Source organism: Caloenas nicobarica, chromosome 24 (assembly GCF_036013445.1).
Source record: "Caloenas nicobarica isolate bCalNic1 chromosome 24, bCalNic1.hap1, whole genome shotgun sequence".
Classification (NCBI taxonomy): domain Eukaryota; kingdom Metazoa; phylum Chordata; class Aves; order Columbiformes; family Columbidae; genus Caloenas; species Caloenas nicobarica.
In genome coordinates, this window is record NC_088268.1 from 6,210,788 (window position 1) to 6,227,092 (window position 16,305).

At 63.4% G+C, this 16,305-nt stretch overlaps 3 protein-coding genes across 25 annotated transcripts in view; 2 read left to right on the forward strand and 1 right to left on the reverse strand.

Moving 5' to 3' along the window:
• Positions 1-525: 525 nt before the first annotated feature.
• RUNDC3A (RUN domain containing 3A) lies at positions 526-6,077 on the forward strand. Its single transcript, XM_065650852.1, is given in 15 exon segments — positions 526-624; positions 626-688; positions 690-800; positions 803-874; positions 876-1,162; positions 2,643-2,758; positions 2,946-3,079; positions 3,766-3,851; positions 3,941-4,030; positions 4,137-4,217; positions 4,358-4,523; positions 4,724-4,881; positions 5,076-5,213; positions 5,380-5,486; positions 5,700-6,077. Coding segments are annotated over 15 exon segments (1,851 nt in total). The 3' UTR covers positions 5,843-6,077.
• Positions 6,078-6,933: 856 nt separating this feature from the next.
• SLC25A39 (solute carrier family 25 member 39) lies at positions 6,934-12,730 on the reverse strand. Of its 3 annotated transcripts, XM_065651114.1 has the most exons (12): positions 12,438-12,561; positions 10,846-10,954; positions 10,711-10,770; positions 10,086-10,130; positions 9,251-9,360; positions 9,057-9,124; positions 8,799-8,923; positions 8,449-8,622; positions 8,200-8,309; positions 7,968-8,049; positions 7,798-7,878; positions 6,934-7,716 (listed from the first exon to the last, which is right to left on the reverse strand). In XM_065651114.1, the coding sequence occupies exons 2-12, from the start codon at positions 10,940-10,942 to the stop codon at positions 7,598-7,600; spliced, it is 1,071 nt and encodes a 356-aa protein (XP_065507186.1). In that variant the 5' UTR covers positions 10,943-10,954; positions 12,438-12,561; the 3' UTR covers positions 6,934-7,597. The 3 variants fall into 3 exon arrangements, with proteins under 3 accessions (XP_065507186.1, XP_065507185.1, XP_065507184.1); XM_065651113.1 differs by lacking the exons at positions 10,086-10,130; positions 12,438-12,561 and adding an exon at positions 12,708-12,730; XM_065651112.1 differs by lacking the exon at positions 10,086-10,130.
• The window catches only part of MAPT (microtubule associated protein tau), a 44,856-nt gene continuing 41,186 nt past the window's right edge, over positions 12,636-16,305 (forward strand). For 20 of the 21 annotated variants that reach the window (XM_065651090.1, XM_065651098.1, XM_065651092.1 and 17 more), the window contains exon 1: positions 15,759-15,914. The gene's annotated coding sequence lies outside the window, so the exon portion shown is untranslated. Of the gene's footprint in view, positions 12,772-15,758; positions 15,915-16,305 lie in introns of those variants that run through there. The other variant, XM_065651091.1, reaches the window with a different exon arrangement.

Consider the following 16,305-nt stretch of genomic DNA (forward strand, 5'->3'; position numbering starts at 1 on the left):
CGTGACAGCCCCATCTTGGGGGACCATCCAGGCTGGGGGCCATGGGCTGCTGGTCTATCCCACACGTTGGGGACCCTGTGGCACCTGCTGCAGGGCCGTGGGGCTGGGAGGTGCGATAGCTGTGGGCTGGGTGCTCCGATAACAGCCCCGGCGTTATCTGGGTGCTGCCAAGGGCTCCCCTCCCTGCAGTAGCCCTGGGGATTTTGGGGTGCCCTCCTCCCCAGGGCACTCCGCTACTGCCAGCCAGGTGCTGTGGGCTGGGACCCCTTTGCAGGGGCAGAGGAGGGTGTGGGGCACCACGAGGGGCACAGGGAGAGGGGACGTGCCCCCATGGGTGTGACCGGGGGTGGGGGTTGCGTCTCTGTTCAGGGTGACTCTGATTTATCTGGGTGCTACGGGGGGGATGTGGTTGCCTGTGATATTCACCTCCCCTCCCATTTACCTGTCACATCAATGGGGAAACTGAAGTACAGTGCAAAGGCAGGGTGCTGGGAGCATTTTGGGGCTCCCCCCCAGCACAGCCAGATGCCGGGGGCTTGCACCCCACCCCGCTGCGTGGTCCGGGGATCCCACACACCCCACAGACCCCATGGGGAGGGGTGTCGCTCAGCATCCCCCAAAATCAGGCACCTTGGGCAGGGAGGGGGGCACCCTCAGCCCTGGGAGGGGTGAGGGGCCCCCCAGTTACCCAGGGGGTGCCCAGGGTCTGGCTGGAGCTTGTCTCCCACCCCGTGGCTCTGCCCACGGGGTCCCCACTGGTGGCACGTCATGGCGAGGGGCTGGGCCGTGCAGGGAGGGCCCCCCAGGGACGGCTGCCCCTGGCTCCATCCCCTCCTGCTCCCCCCATCCCCTCCCTCCCCAGGGCAGAGATCTGGGGGCTGGAGGCAGGGAGAGGACCAGGCCCTGCATCCCTTTTTGAGGGGGGGTGGCGCGCGGCCCGGCGGCGTGGGCATCGGCGGAGCAAAGCCTGCGCGGCGCGGGGGGCGGGGGGCCCACGGGACAAGTGGCATCGCCCGTGGCCGTGGCCGTGGCCTTGCCGGCTCGCCCGGCTCTGGATGGAAGCGAGCTGCGTGCAGGCTGCCATGGCTCTGGGGCTCTCCTCCAAGAAAGCCTCCTCCAGAAACATTGCCGTGGAGAGGAAAAACCTCATCACCGTCTGCAGGTGGGGGCTGGCCTGGCTGGGGGGCACCCGAAAATAGCGGGGGTGGGGTAGGGAGAGGGGGGAGAGAGAAAGAGAGGACCACCGCTGCCGGGGATGGAGGAGATGGGGTGGAGGGCGTGGGGTGGGGGTGGGGAGCAGGGCTGGGGGATTCGTTCCCCCCTGCGGCCCCTGCACCCTGGGGGGGATTTTTTGTTGTTGCTGCAGTTACTTTTTTGGGGAAAATTCAGATTTGGAAGGGGAGAAGAAGAGGAGGATGGGGAGGCGGGGAAGGGAGGACTGCGAGGCTGTGGGGCCGCAGGCAGTGGGGCCAGCGCAGCAGGGCTGGGGGGGCTCCGGGGGGGCTCCGAGGGCACTGGGGACACAACGACAACATGGAGGCTCCCAGTGCTGCTGATGCCGGGGCAGCGGGGTCGGGCGAAAAGAGGTTGCAGGGGGGGGTGGCGGGGGTGGGAGGGTGCTGGGGGCTGGGGGCAGCTGGGTCCGGGGGGGCTGGGGCCAGGGACCCCACTGCGGGCAGGGGGCCGAGGAAGTGACGTCAGGGCCCCCCTCCGGGCGGTGGGGATGGAGAGATGAAAGCTGTGGGGATGGAGGATGAGGGTTGTCATGACGACGTCTGGCTGGACCGGGATGGGGGGCAGGGGGCAGGGATGGGGTGGTGGGGACAGGGGTGGACGGGCTGGTGGTCCCTGCCTGTCCCCAGACCCCGAGTGGTTCAGGGCTGCTTGTGCTGGGCTGTGGCTGGAGCCTGGCCCTGGGGCTGTTGAGGAGGATGTGGGGGGCCCTGAGGCTCGGGGTCACCACAGCAGGGACACACGGGTCCTGCTGTTGGGGTTCGGGGGACCCCAAGGCTTTTTGTTATGGCACGGGGCACCCCCAGGCCCCACTGCCACGACATGGAGACCCCCGAATCTCCTCGCCATGGCACGGGGCACCTCCAGACCTCTCATCCTGACACCATGATGTCTCCAGATCTCAGTCCTGTGCCATGAGGCACCTCCAGATCCTGCTGCCATGACAAGGCACCGTCCACCTGCCACCACGGGAACCCTCAGTCTCACCCTCTCCACATGTGGCCGTGACCCACAAATGGGACGATGCCCCTCCATGCAAACACCTGCCCCGTGCCTGCTGCCCTGCCCGGCTCAGCGGGTTTCACGTCTTCGGCATCTCTCTCTCCGAGCACGAGCAGGCGGGCGGAAGGGGAAGCCATCACCGCCCGCGCACGGCCGGGGAGGAAGGGGCCTTTGTTCACCCTTCCTGGCCACTTGCACAGTGGTGGAGCAGCGGCCCCCCCAGTGGAGTCCCCGGGGACCTGGGGACACGGGAGTCAGTGAGCTGTGGCTCAGCTCGCCGCCCTCTTCCCGCTGCTGGGCTTGAAAGTCAACATCTGCAAAAGCATTTTGCTCCGCTGCTAAAGCTAATGTGTGCTGGGTACAGGGCGCCTGTCCCCTCCTGCCCATGACACATGTCCCCCTGACAGGTTTTCAGTGAAGACCCTGCTGGAGAAATACACAGCGGACCCCATCGATGACTCCTCTGAGGAGTTTGTTAACTTTGCTGCCATCCTTGAGCAGATCCTCAGCCACCGCTTTAAAGGTAATGGTGGCCTGCGGGAATGGGTGCCTGTGCGTGTCCCTGTTCCCATCCCTGTGCTGCATGGTGGATGGGGATACATGCATATGCCAGCACTAGGGAGCACGTCCAGGCTCTGGCTTGGGGCTTTCCAGGCTGGTGGGGCTTGTCGGCATGGTGGCCCTCGACCACAGCCCCTTGGTCCCCGCAGGGCCCGTCAGCTGGTTCAGCTCAGATGGGCAGCGCGGGTTTTGGGACTACATCCGCCTGGCCTGCAGCAAGGTCCCCAACAACTGCGTCAGCAGCATCGAGAACATGGAGAACATCAGCACCTCCAGGGCCAAGGTCGGGAAGGTGCCACCCCCTGCCCTGTCCCTGCCCTATTCCCACCTCTATTGTCCCCACCCGTTCCATGTCTCTGTCCCTCTCCCCACCCACATTCCCATTCCTGGCCCTGTTCCCATACACCCTCTATTCCTGGCACATGGACCCATTCCCATCATTCCCTCCCCATCCTCATACCCATCCATCTCCATCTCATCCCATTGCTATAACCATCCCCAAACCCATCTCCCTCCATCCCATCTCATCCCATCCCACTCCCATCCCTATCCCCATCCCTATCCCCATCCATCTCCTTCCCAATGTCATCCCCATACTACCTTCATCCCCAACCCTAACCCCATCTCCATCCCCTCCCCAACCCCATTCCATCTCATCCCCATTCCCATCCCCACTCCCACCCTTGTTTCCATCCCTTCTCTCCCCCATCCCATCCCCTTGGCCCTGTCCTCCTGCAGCCCCATCTCACTCCATAAGACCCCATAGGGTCACTGGGATGAAACAGGAGCTGTGGGTCCCTGCAGGGGTATAACAGGGACAAAAGCAGCTCCCAGGTGGGGACCAGCTGCCCGTGGAGCCCAAAGCCCCAGGGGCAGGTGGACGGGTGGTGGGGGACAGTGAAGGTGGCACCTGATGGGAAGCCGATGGTGGCATCATCCTCAGGGCTGCCCACGGGCGGTGCCTTGCAGGGCCGGGCCTGGATCCGCGTGGCACTGATGGAGAAGCGCATGTCCGAGTACATCTCCACGGCCCTGCGGGACACACGGACCACCAGGTGAGACACCACGGTGAAGCGTGTGCAGGTGTGCGGGGTGGGCACCGTGGTGCTGGTGAATGCACGTACAGCCACGTTTTGCCCCACAGGCGGTTTTATGATGATGGGGCCATCATGCTGCGGGAGGAGTCCACGGTGCTCACGGGGATGCTCATTGGGCTCAGCGCTATTGACTTCAGGTAGGGACAGGTGGTGTGGTGGGACATGGGCACCCTGCCCCACATGTCCCCTCACTGGGCCCTGGAGCTCCTCTGACCCTCTGCTCCTTCTCCTGCCACCACTTAGCTTCTGCCTGAAGGGCGAGGTGATGGATGGTAAAACGCCCGTGGTCATCGACTACACACCCTACCTGAAGTTCACCCAGAGGTAAGAGCCAGGATGCCTTCTCTGGGGTGGGGACCCCACCATCTCTCCCCTAGCACCTGGGTGGGGCTCAGCTGGGCTCCCCCCACGTGTGCCAGCCCCCCGCCATGGTGCTGTCCCTGCTGAGCCCCCGTGCCCCCCAGCTATGACTATCTGAGCGAGGAGGAGGAGCGGGGCAGCGTGGAGAGCAGCACGAGCGAGGACAGCTCCCCTGAGCACCCCTACCTGCCCCTGGTCACCGACGAGGACAGCTGGTACAACAAGTGGCGCAAGATGGAGCAGAAATTCCGCATAGTTTATGCCCAAAAGGTACTGGGAGCTGGGATGGGGCTGTCCAGGTACCAACCCCTCCCCAGGATGCTCCATCCCTGAGCATCCTCCTGTTGCCCTCCCTGCTTCTGTAGCCTGGTGGCTGCTGCAGTAGCTTAGCCCTCTCCTTGTCACCCTGAGTGGTCCTGGGGACATGGGAGGGTCTGGTGGGGGCAGCTGCTAACGGCGGCCTTGTGCAGGGGTACCTGGAGGAGCTGGTGCGGCTGCGGGAGTCGCAGCTGAAGGACCTGGAGGCGGAGAACAAGCGGCTGAAGCTGCGACTGGAGGAGGTGATGGTGCAGAACCAGCTGGAGAAGAGGGAGCTGGAGGGCGTCATCCTGGAGCTGCAGGAGCAGCTGTGAGTGGGAACCCGCCGCTGCTGCCGGGCCTCGCTGGGTGCGATGGGTGGGGGGTTCCAGAGCCTGGGTGCCCCATATGTCCTGTGGGATGTGGCGGGTCCCTGATGTCCCCTATACCCCACAGGCTGTGTTGCCTGGCAGGTCCCCGGCACTCGTGGCAGTGCTGGGTGCTGAGCATCCGCCTTTGCCACAGGACGGGGCTGATCCCCTGCGAGAACCCGCAGCTGGCCCAGCTCTCCAAGGAGATGGTGACACCGCTGGTGAACCAGTGGCCCTCGCTGGGGACCCTCAACGGCAACGAGAGCGGTTCAGACAGCAAACTGTACAGGAGGTAACTCCCACGGTGGGGGCAGACCTGACCCACACCCAGCACCCCGTCCAGCCGCGGGGGGGTCTGCCCTGGGCAGGGAAGGGGACAAGGGCTGGTCCTGGCTGGTGGGGCTGTCCCGGCCCTGGGGGCCGTGGCGCTGGGGGGGCTCAGCGCCGTCCCTCCACAGGCACAGCTTCGTGAGCACTGACCAGCTCTCGGCCGAGAACAGCCTCAGCTCCGATTCCCAGCGCCTGGGTGAGGGCAAGCGTGAAGGCGAGCCCTGGGGGCCCTTGGGTAAGACCCCCCCACGTTAGGATGTCCCCCAACCCTCACCCAGGTGCCTGGATCCCCCCAGTAGCCCCTCCCCATGCTGGGAATGCTGCCCCCACAGTGCAAGGACACCCATGTCCCTCCTGGAGGGGTGATCCCTGTCCCCATCCCCCTGTGGCAGGGCTGGGGTGCAAAGCCGCAGCCCCCCCAACGCTGGCTCCCTGCTCTGTCCCGCAGGGAAGGACCCCACACCCTCCATGCTGGGGCTCTGTGGCTCCCTGGCCTCCCTGCCGAGCTGCAAGTCCCTGGCCAGCCTCAAGTCCAACGAGTGCCTGGTGAGCGACAGCGCCGAAGCCAGCCCAACCCGCAGCCCCAGCTGAGACCCCCAGCCCCCTCGCTGCCCTGCGGCCTGGCCGCCCAGCCCAGCGTTGCATTGGAGGACTGACCTTGTCCCTCCCCTTGCCACCCCAGGACCACCAAGGGACTCGCTGAACCCACCGAGGGGGACTGGGGATGGGCATCCTCCTCCCCAACACCCCACCCTGGCTGCTCCTTGGACCCCCAGCCCAGTCCCTGGCTGGAGACATGGACCTGTTGGGAAGGGGGATGTGGGATCAGGACCTCTGTGAGCTGGGGATGGGGGGGAGCAGACTGTGCCATGGCGGGGAACACAGGGACAACTGCTGCTGGGGAGCAAGGGAGTGGGGTCAGGACCAAAGCCCCTCCAGGGGCGAGGGCCCGAGTACAGCCCCTGTGTCTGTCCTGCTCAGCCCACAGGCATTGCTCTTCCCTGGGGCACACACCTGGGCTGTGCCTGTCCTCTAGTGCCCAGCCCCACAGGCCCCCCAGGTGCTGCAGGGGGGCTGGCCTGTCCCCTGCTTTGGGGACCAGGTGTCCTTCCTCGCAGCAGCATCCCCACAACAGGGACAGACCCCCCCAGCTCCTTCCCATCCTCTCCAGGGTTTCAGGTTGGTTTGGGTGATTTTGGTTTTTAATTCAGCCCCATCTGCTTTGTTGAAGCAAAAGGAATCAATAAATGCAGCAAGCTGAGCTGGCATCTATAAGCTCCCCCCAATTAGGAAAGGGAAAGGGGGGAAAAGACGCCTCGTGTCCCCTGCCATGAGGTCCTGTTCCAGGCAGGGACACTGGGAGAATCCACTGAGCCTCCTCCAGCCCCACCAGGGCAGGGACAGCACCTTTGGGGCACAGCACGTCACCAAGCACAGGGCACCCACTGCCCCATCCACAGTGGGCTGCTGCTGGGGAGCACGGAGGTCCTGGGCTCTCTTTACCCCCAGTAAAAACCCAGCAAGGACCTGGGGGATGACAGAACTGTGCCCACAGAGCAGGGACAGGCCTGGCACCCGGGGCATGCCTTCCACAGCCCCAGCATGCCGAGAGCAGGGAAAGAAATCCTTGCCCTAAGAGACAAAGATTTTATTTTATTTAAGAAAATAAGAGTAATTCCCCTCTGGACTCCCAGGGTAAGCTGGGGCAGCACCCACACGAGGCACAGTGCTGGGAATTGCCTTCACAGTGAAGGGACGGGGCACGGGCAGAGGGTTTTTGCCCCAGTGCCTGCCAGCCCCCCAGAGCAGCAGCGAGGTCTGAGCCCGGGGTCTGCCAGGGGACAGGGACACCCTGAACGGGACAGGGGGGCCGGAGGCAGGGGAAGGGTCCTGACAAGTCCCCTTGCCGCACAGAGCCAGCAAGGGGATGCTGTGCGTGTGTGATGGTGAGGGGGGCAGATACGGCTAGTGGGGCTGCGGACCCAGGCAGGCACACGAGAAGCCCCCGAGGGTTTGGTCCTTGCTGGAGCCCCAGCTCCCATCTCCAGTTCTGCTGAGGCTCCTGGGGCATCCCGTGCTTGCCAGAGCGTCCGTGAATCCAGCAGCATCTGTCCAGCCTCAAGGGATGAGCATGGGGGACTCCACACCCTCCCAGCGTCACAGCAGCAGGTGCAGATGTCTCCCAGTGTGGCCGGTGATGGAGAGCAGGGCGGGCTGGCCCTGCACAGGCAGCACGAAGGCACTTGGGCTTTGCGCAGCCACACGGGTTCGCTGGCCCTGGACACCTCACTGCGACCAGGGTTGGCAGCGTCCTTGGGACACCAGCTGCATGCAGCCCTGCCCAGCTCACAACCCTCGCAGCTGCCGCTCCTGGTTCAGCTTCTGGAAGAAGGTTTTGCCAAATTCGTAGGTGCTGATCATGATGGCACAGGCTGGTGCCACCTTAATGACGCGAGGCAGGAAGCCTGCAAGGACAACCCTGTTAGCCCCTTGGTGACACTGGTACCCCTGTGAGCCCCAGCCCGGCGTGGGGGGCACGGCCTTACCTGCAAACAGCCCCCGGGTGCCAGACTCGGCACGGATGCGCCGCAAAAGTAGCCAGGTGGAGGAAGGCTTGGAGGCTGCGACTGTGGGGAGAGGGCAGCGGGTGAGGGTCTGGGGGTGCCCAGGGGAACCAGCTGCCCCCCAGGCACCTGCCTGGAGCCCAGTCCCTCACCTGGGTGCACCTCACTGTCCCCCAGCTCGATCTGCCGCTGAGTCTTCACCACATCAAAGGGCAGCGTCAGCACCGCAGCCACCTGCGGGGCAGCAGCCGGCCCGTGAGCTGGGACCTCGCTGCGCACCCAGTGCCGGCTCTGCCTCCTCTCCCAGTACCGCCCCACCCCATCCCTTGCTCCCACGCGGACAGCTAAGCGAGCCCAGCGCAGACCCCAGGGCCCCTCACTCACCATCCCGGAGATGGCCCCAGACGTGAAGCTGATCATGAACGTGGCCTCGTCCAGCCGAGCCTGCCTGCAGAGCCATTCCCTCACCAGCTCGTAGTTAAACCAGTAGAGAGCTGGGAGGAGATGAGAAACACCAGCGCTACAGCAAGACACCCTGGACACACCAAGCTCCCAACGCGTAGGGCTGCTTCGCTCCGTGCTCGTCCCCCGCGTGTCCCAGTGCCACCGATCACCCTGACCCCCCAGCCATACCCGAGAAGGGGACATCTCGCAGCACAGTGGGTCCCCAGCCTCTCCAGAGGGACAGCCAGCCGTCCTGAGCCACCGCCAGCTGGATGCAGACACCCAGCTCCCGGTAACTGAGCTGTCGGGACTGCATCTTGGTGCGGATGAGCTCCAAGGGGCTGATGACCGTCACGGCACCCACTGCAACCGAGGGGACATTGCACATCAGCCCCGTGCACTCCAGCAGCTGTTCTGGAGCCAGAGCCCTGTGCCAGGAAAGCCAGGTGCAGAGCATGGGCACTGACAGCGAAGAGACCCACCATGCTGTGAGGACACGGGGTGGGTGTGGGGGGACCCCGAAGAGGAGGGGTACTCACACCTGGCGAGGGCCCCGGCCAGCAAGGGGATGTGGTGCCCCCGGCTCCCCGTCCGAGCACGCAGGTAGTCGCGGAGCTGGTCGTAGGTGGTGAAATAAATGACGGTGGCTGGCACAGCCATGACCCTGCCAAGGAGATGGTGTGGTGAGGGATATGTGTGCCCTCCTCAGGGGCTGGCAGGAGGCTCAGGGAGGATGCCCATGCGCCCGGGCAGGCGTTTGTACCCAGATTCCACCCCCAGGCAGGGTCCAAACTCACAGAGTGGGGGGCAAGCCACTCCACAGAGACCTGACGCCCTCGTAGCGTGTGATTTTCACAAAGGCATCCTGGGGAGAGAGCAGACCACCAGGGAAAGAGGTTAGAGGGGCAAGAACCCACTTCGGCAAAAATTCCAACGCCTTCTTAGGGACAGGGAGGGCCCAACCCACCCTGTCTGTGGCTGCAGCCCTTACCAGTGTGCCGGTGAAGTGGGTGGGGGCCTTGTACCAGGCAGTGCAGCTGTTGCCGTTCTGGCAGACGTACAGATGGTCCATGAGCCCGTTGCAGTAGAGGAAACACTTCCCTGGGGTGAGAGGCAATAGCATTGCTGTTAGACAAGGGGCCCTTCCCCTCTGCCCAGCCCATCTGAGCCCCCAAACCATCTCCTCTTGCAGGAGAGAGCCAAACCTTCAATGTCTGAGCCCAGCAGGAGCCAGTCCCAGAGCAAGGCCAGGAGAGGGATAACCCTCCAGCAAGGGTCCAACCATGGCCAGACCCACCAGGTGGAGGGCACGTGGCCCGACCATGGGGACGGGGACATTGCAGGAGCCATCAGCAGCAGCAGGAGAGGTTTGGTGTCAGCTCCACTGCCCCGGCACAGTGCAGTGCCATTGCAGGGAGCCAGCATGGTTCCCCCACCGTGCTCTCCACGGGGCCAGCGCACCGGGCGCAGGGATGCGGAGAGCAAGCAGGGCAGCAGAGATCCAAGGGCACTTCGATGTAGTGGCAGGACAGGGTGACAAGACAGGGCAGGGACAGGGGGACTGCAGACAGCCAGGCCTGTTGCACAACAGACCCCAGCAGAACCCTCGGGCAAGGACACAGCGAGGACATGACAAGGCCAGCCTAAAGCGCGGCTGCAGGAACAGCCATGGGGCTGGGACAATCACAGCCCCTGCATTGGGGTGGGATGCCCTCCCAGCCGGAGGAGCCCCAGCCATCATCAGCGGGGAAGAAAACTGGGATCAAGGCTTGGGAAAGTGAAGCCACTGGCAGCAGGAGCTGCCCAGAGCACCCGGGCATACTCACATATGGCCTGCTGAGCACCCCAGGGCACAGACCGTGCCAGCAACACTGAAACACAATAGGGACATACTGAGTGATGACGGGGGGATGTGCCACCTCCCCAGGCTGGGGCACACATGCATCCTGCAGCTTCAAGCCGGGCAGTGGCAGAGCTCTGTGGGTGAAGGGGCTGGATGCCCCTGCAGCCACTGCCCAAGCAGTCCCATTTGTCACCAAAACGGTTTCTTGGGACCAGCCCCAACCCGCTGTTCCCACAGGGAAGGGGCTGGTGGGGGGGGGCAGATCCCACAGGGTCTCTCCTGCCCTGTGGGAGCCAGGGGAAGCAGCGTAGAGACAGACACAAAGCAGCAAGGGTAAGAGCGAGTGGTCAGAGCTGAGCTGGGCTGCATCGGCACAGGGCTGCGCAGGGGGAAGGATGGAGCTGAGCACCAGCTGGGCTCCCCCAGCGGGGCCCCCAAGCCTGTCAGGGCGAGAGGCCCATTGTAACCTGCCACCTCATGACGGCCACGCACTCAGGAGCCGAGAAATCCCCTTCACCAGCTCTGCCAACCAAGACATCCTGGTGTGCCGCATGCTGGCTGACCCGGGGCACGGGCAGAGACCCCCGGCCAACCCTGAGCAGCGTTACCTTTGGAGAACGGGGTCCTCTGCGCCTGCAGCCGGATCTTCACCACATCCAACGGTGTCACTGGAACAGCACAATCTTTCAGTCACTTCGCACCGTGCCAGCCCCCCACGCTCACCCGCTCCCCACGGTCCTCACCAAAGAGGGAGGTGAGGATGGCCCCCGTCCCTGAGGCCAACATCTGCTGCAGCGGCGTGATGGCCCCACCAGGACTCAGTGACATCTTCTCAGCCATGGCGCTGGCCTCCTACAAGACACGGTGGGGAGATGCCTGAGCACAGAGGTACTCAGGAGGTCCCTGCCCAGGGATGCACGACGGCTCCCAGGGCACCCCCCCAGCACCCCTGCCCTGCCAGTGCAAGGACACACGTCCCAGCTGCGGCCGCGCTATCGGTTCGGAACAGGGCAGGCGCGGCCCCTCCGTAATCGTGGTGCCCTGGGGGGATACAGGGACTGCTCCTGGGGCCAGCCCAGCCCCGATAACACCCCCAGCCCCATCGCTGGCAGCAGGCCCAGCCTCACCAGAGAGGTGGGGACAGTGCAGGCCCCCCCCGGCTCCCCCAGGGAGGGAGGATTGTCCCCTCCCTGTGCTTGGAAAATTAAGGGACAGGAAGGAGTGAAGTCCAGAGACCAGCCGTGCTGTGACAGCCCACCAGCCCCAGCTGAGACGGCAGCAGAGCCCAGTGCAGCTCAAGACCAGCTGCTCCCTCCGCCGCTGCCTGGGGACAGTCCTCACGCCAGGACGAGGCAGGAGGGCTTCCAGGCTTTGGGAACCCACGTTTTGTTTTAAAGCCAGGGAATGCAGAAAAAAAAGGCGCAACACCCTTCACCATCTGACTCAGCAATTTCGCAAGGTCAGGGCAGCCATAAATCTCTTAATTACTGGCTTCGGACTGGTTGGGCGCCCAAGGCTGCGAGCAGGGACGGGGTCTGTCCCGGACCTGCAGACCCCAGCCCCTCCGGAGAGCCGGCTGCTGTTTGCGGGCGGGCAGAGGTCCCACCCGGGACCCGTCGTGCCTGTCACGGGGCCGGGGGGGCGGCGCCGCTCCTGCGGGACACGCGGCGGTTGCAAAACCGTGGGCAGGACGTTCCCACAGCCCCGGGTCCTGCCCTCCGGTACAGCCCGTCACACGAACCCTTACGCAAGCAGGAGGAAAACCTCTCGCTCGCAGCGCTGCAACACCTGAACGGCTTAAATCGTGCGATTTATTCATACGTGCCGCAACACGGCCCCTTTCTGTGAGGGGGAGCCGAGCGCCAGCGAGGGCTTCCCGGCCGCATCAGAGCTCCCTTCTCTGCTGGGAGCTGCTCCCCTTTTCCATCCAGGAAAAAACAAACCCCTAAACCCACAACGCAGAGCCCACTGCTCAGCGCGAAGCGCCGGTGGGTCTGGGTACAGCGCTGTGACACCCGGCGCAAAGGGCAGGGAAAAAACCCAACACGCGTTAAAACGACAAGGGCAAGAAGCTGCAGAGGCGCCGGAGCTCTGCGGCCCCTTCCCGCGCACGGGGGGCCCGGGCGAGTGGGAACCCCGCGGGCAGGGCGCTCCAGCCCGGGGCTGCAAAGTTGCCGTTTTCTCCCCGCCGACCCCGGAGCTGCCCGATCCGCACCCAGGGGCTCCCGGGCGCACCCGCCTGCGCTGCCCAAGCGGCGCCCCCAGCCTGCACCCCGACTTGGGGTCTGCGCTCCTCTCGGGGCTCGCGGCCCCCGCCCCGAGGAGCCCCGCCCACCTGCTCATTCCAGCCACGCGCAGCGTTTCCTTCCGCCGGCACCGGGACGGGAACGGGCGGCGGCGCCTTTAAGGAGCCCCATGGGGGCCGCGCGCCGCTCCCCGCGCCACTTCCGCCCCGCGCCGGCAGCCCGCGCACGCGCTTTGCGGCCCGCGCGCCCCTGCGCCCCCTGCAGTGCGGTTACGGGTGCGCTGAGCGGCGGCCGCGCCCTCTGCTCCCGCTGCCTGGAGACGCGTCTGGAGGACAAAATCCTGCCCCTGCTTAATGTACCTGCTCGAGTGTGCTCTCTGGTGCTGTACTGGAGGTGCCCGTGTTTCCCGTGGAGAGTGCCGAGGTCTGTCATGCCGAGGGCTGAGCTGAGGTGGTGTTATTTCTGTTGCCGTTTTAATTTAGAGGAGATGCTTCAAGCGCGCTGAGGTGCCCGCGCAGCTGCCGCGGTGCTGCAGTGTGGGCTGCGGACAGCAGGTGGCTCTCGGAGCCGCCGAACCGCGGGTGCGGGGAGCCCGGGCAGCCCTGGCCACAGCGGCTGCCCGCACAGGAGCGGGGCCCGCAGCTCCGTGGCGCTCCCGCTGGTGTGTCCTGCTCACCCGTGCGCTGGAGGGTCCTGGTGTCTCTGTGTGCGTGTGATAACTTCACCGCAGAGCCCGTTAGTGGTATTGCAGAACACAGTCCTCTGCCTTCAGAGCGGGACTTGGCACTTGCCCTGGCTTCAGCTCAAGGACTAAGGACCATGCTGCTGCACCCTAACAATTCCCGCAAGGTCACTTACATGAATGCATCCTGTAACTCCCTAATGAGTCAGCTCTGCCTCTTAGACATACAGGGTTTAGATGATCTGGAAAGCCTCTCGTAGCAGGCAATTTAGAAATGGAATAATGATTAATTGAAAAACATATATACCCTTAGGGATATTGAGTGTTATCTTCTATTTGTAGGTGTCTGCATGCCTTCCACACTGCTCAACTGACAAGAAAAAGGAATACTCTTTTTCCAGCTGGGGTGGGGGCAAGAAGGAAGTGTATGAGATAGTGTAGAGTGCCTCAGTCTTAATTTGTCAGGTCTCTCCATAGGCTAAAGGGATCAGAGGGAAAGTGGTGAATTTGGTTTTCCCATGCTCAGTGCTGCCGGAAGGGTAGGACCTGGCTGGCTCTTTCTGCTGAGTCACAGGCTGGTCGCTGCCGTCCTACACCGGCTGTGTTTCTGTCTCTGGTTTACATCTGTGCAGTCCCGCTGGCCTTGGTGGGGGTTAGAGGGATGTATCATGCTTCGATTGCCTGTGAAAATGAGATGTAAGTTGACTTCAGCTGGAGAGAACTGTGTCTGAGTTTCAAATATGTGCATTTGGTTTCAGCTCATGAGGAACGGAGCCAACTGAGCTCTAATCCCCCTCCTGAGCTGCAAAGTCACACCCCAAGTCAGAGCTGCTGGGGGAGGTTTGTGGGAGCCTTGTTCAGGCCGGGGTGACGCCTGCTGTCCTGCCATTACTGATAATGCATAAACATGCTGGGCAAACTGCTTGTGTAACACCCAGTGCCCTGCTGCCATCTCCACCAAGAGGATTCAGAGCACGGCGAGCTCACAAAACCCAGCTGGCGACCTGGTGCGATGCTGCGTCCGCATTAGGGCTGTGGGAAGCAAGTCTGGGGGCTGTGTCTGCCTGGGGCTTCCTTAGGAGGGGATCATCCTGTGGTCTATCAGCATGCAATAGCATCTGGAATCTGTGCAGACGAATCGACCCTGTCTCCTTGCTGCAAACCACTTTGGAAGCGATTAGCCTATTTCCTTGTTTTACGTGAACTTTTAAGGGCCAGCTTGCAAAAGGGATCTCGGTACTATTGTAATGGAATAAAGCTAGTGCAGAATATGAGTATTTATTTCAGCTGGGGTCATTATCGTTTTGCTAAAGCTATCCTTAATCTGAATTAAGTGACTGAAATGAAGCAGCTTGTGGACAGACAAGACTCTGGGGGCGTCAGACTTAAAACCACTATAACCCAGAATTCGTAACAGTTGAAGTTGTGCAGGTCAATTCCCACTGCAACTGAGACCTGAGAAACTGTGTCCTGCCTTCAGTAGCACCTGCCAGGGAAAATCTTGATACAATTGTGAAATAAGTTGCAAAACTCACCTGTGAGGAAAAGGAGCAATGTCTTATGGATGAGGAAATGGGTATGAAAGAGAAAGGCTTAATGCTTTCCTTGCTAAAGGTCTTCCTTATAATTTGCTGTTAAAAATAATGTATTGTTTCCACCTAGCAGCAGTATGGGCTGAAAAGAATGGAAGGGAAGAAAGAGGCTGGGCTGAGTTAGAATTGTAGGATAAATTCACAGATCCTTTTTCCTATAAACAAACCCACCCTATGTACAAGAAGTGGCCAGAAGAACTCTGTGCAGTAATTAACATTTACATCAGCTGTCAGCCTGCGGTGGGTGCAGGTCAGAAATCTACCTGCAGGGTATTTCTCTGCAGTTCCTCTTGGCCAGCATGAGATCTGCTGATTGCACTGGGACTCAGAGCGCTCGCTGCACTTTGGGGCTCGGGCTGCTCCAGCAGTGCCTGTCACATCTCTGTATCGCTGCAGGTTGTGGGTTCTGCCCGGGTGCTGAGGAAACTCCAAATGTTCCTTTACACCCCTGCCTGCCTCAGAGTGATTAACATGTCACCTGTTGACTCCTTCCCACAGGTGTCTGCTGAATCAGGTGCTAATTAGAGCTGCCCATCGCTGTTCCTCCATGTGTGCTGCGGGATCCTGGTGCCTGTGTGTTGCACAGGTACTTGCAGGTGTGTGGGTGATGGCTGTGGAACCTGGGGCAAAGCTGCCTGCCCTTTGTTGGTGTGTCCGTGACGTTAAGCCTGGATGGCTGCGTGCTGTTGCTCGTCAGGGTGGTGAGGAAGGGGAAGGGGATGCTGTCAGCAGCTAGTGAGCTGTTAGTATTTTCATCTCCACTGTCCGTGCTGGGGACAGCAGCTGCCAGCACAGCAGAGCCTGGGCGGTGAATGCAGCCCCTGCAGCAGGGGTGTGCGCGGGACGCCTGGCCAGACGCAGCCTGTGCACACAAAGGGAGGCAGGGCTGGAGGAGGCGGTGTCTCCCATCACCTGGGCTGTCACCGGCAGGGCGGGGGCGCAGGACACCGGACCCGCCGCGCCCCCTCCCGCCGGGCTCGAACCAGCGCCTGAGGGGCAGCCCGCGAGCGCCCCCTGTCGGGCGGGGCCGCGCCCGCCCGCTTCCCGCAGACAAAAGACCGCGGCGGCCCCGCCCTCTCGCCGCGCTGCGCAGGGCGCATGCGCCCGCCTCGGCCGGGAGACCGCGGGGCGGGGGGGGCGGGCTGTGTGGCGCATGCGCGCTGCCGCCGCGCGCCCCCCGGCTCGGCGAAGGTTCCGGAGCTCGCGCGCGCCCCGCGCCCCGCCCCCGGGCCGCCCCGCCCGCGCCGCTGTCAGTCGCCGCCCGGCTCCGGTGCGGACCCGCTGCACGGCAGGTAGGGGCTCAGCTGCGGGGCTGCGGGGGGGGCTGCACGGCCGGGCCCCGCTCCCCGGGCTGCCGCCGTTGCGTTCCGCTGTCCCCCGCCGAAAGCGTGAAACGCGGGGAGAAAAAACCCCACCACAACCAAACCCAAACGCAACCTTTTCAGCCCCCAAGATCGCCGCGGAGAGTCCTGTCACCCGGGGCCGGTTTGCCCGGGCCGCTGCAGCGGCGCGAGGGGCGGCCCCTGCGGCAGCGCTGCCCGGCTGCGGGGGCGGGCGGGGGGGCGGGCGGGAGGAGGGCGCCGGTCGTTATTTTTGTTTTTTCTTTCCCTTCTTCCCCTCTTTTTCGCCGTCTTTCTGCCCCGTTCCTCGCGGCAGGTGGGGCCGGGGGCTGTGCCGGCGGGG

What these genes read in the sequence shown, in the direction of transcription:
- SLC25A39 (XM_065651114.1), bottom strand. Translation starts at nt 10,942, where the DNA reads ATGGCTGAGAAGATGTCACTGAGTCCTGGTGGGGCCATCACGCCGCTG. An exon ending in GGGTGCTCAGCAGGCCATAT is followed by an intron (nt 9,361 to 10,085) that starts GTGAGTATGCCC and finishes CTCTCACCCCAG; the next exon opens with GGAAGTGTTTCCTCTACTGC. An exon ending in GGACAGTGAGGTGCACCCAG is followed by an intron (nt 7,879 to 7,967) that starts GTGAGGGACTGG and finishes CTCTCCCCACAG; the next exon opens with TCGCAGCCTCCAAGCCTTCC.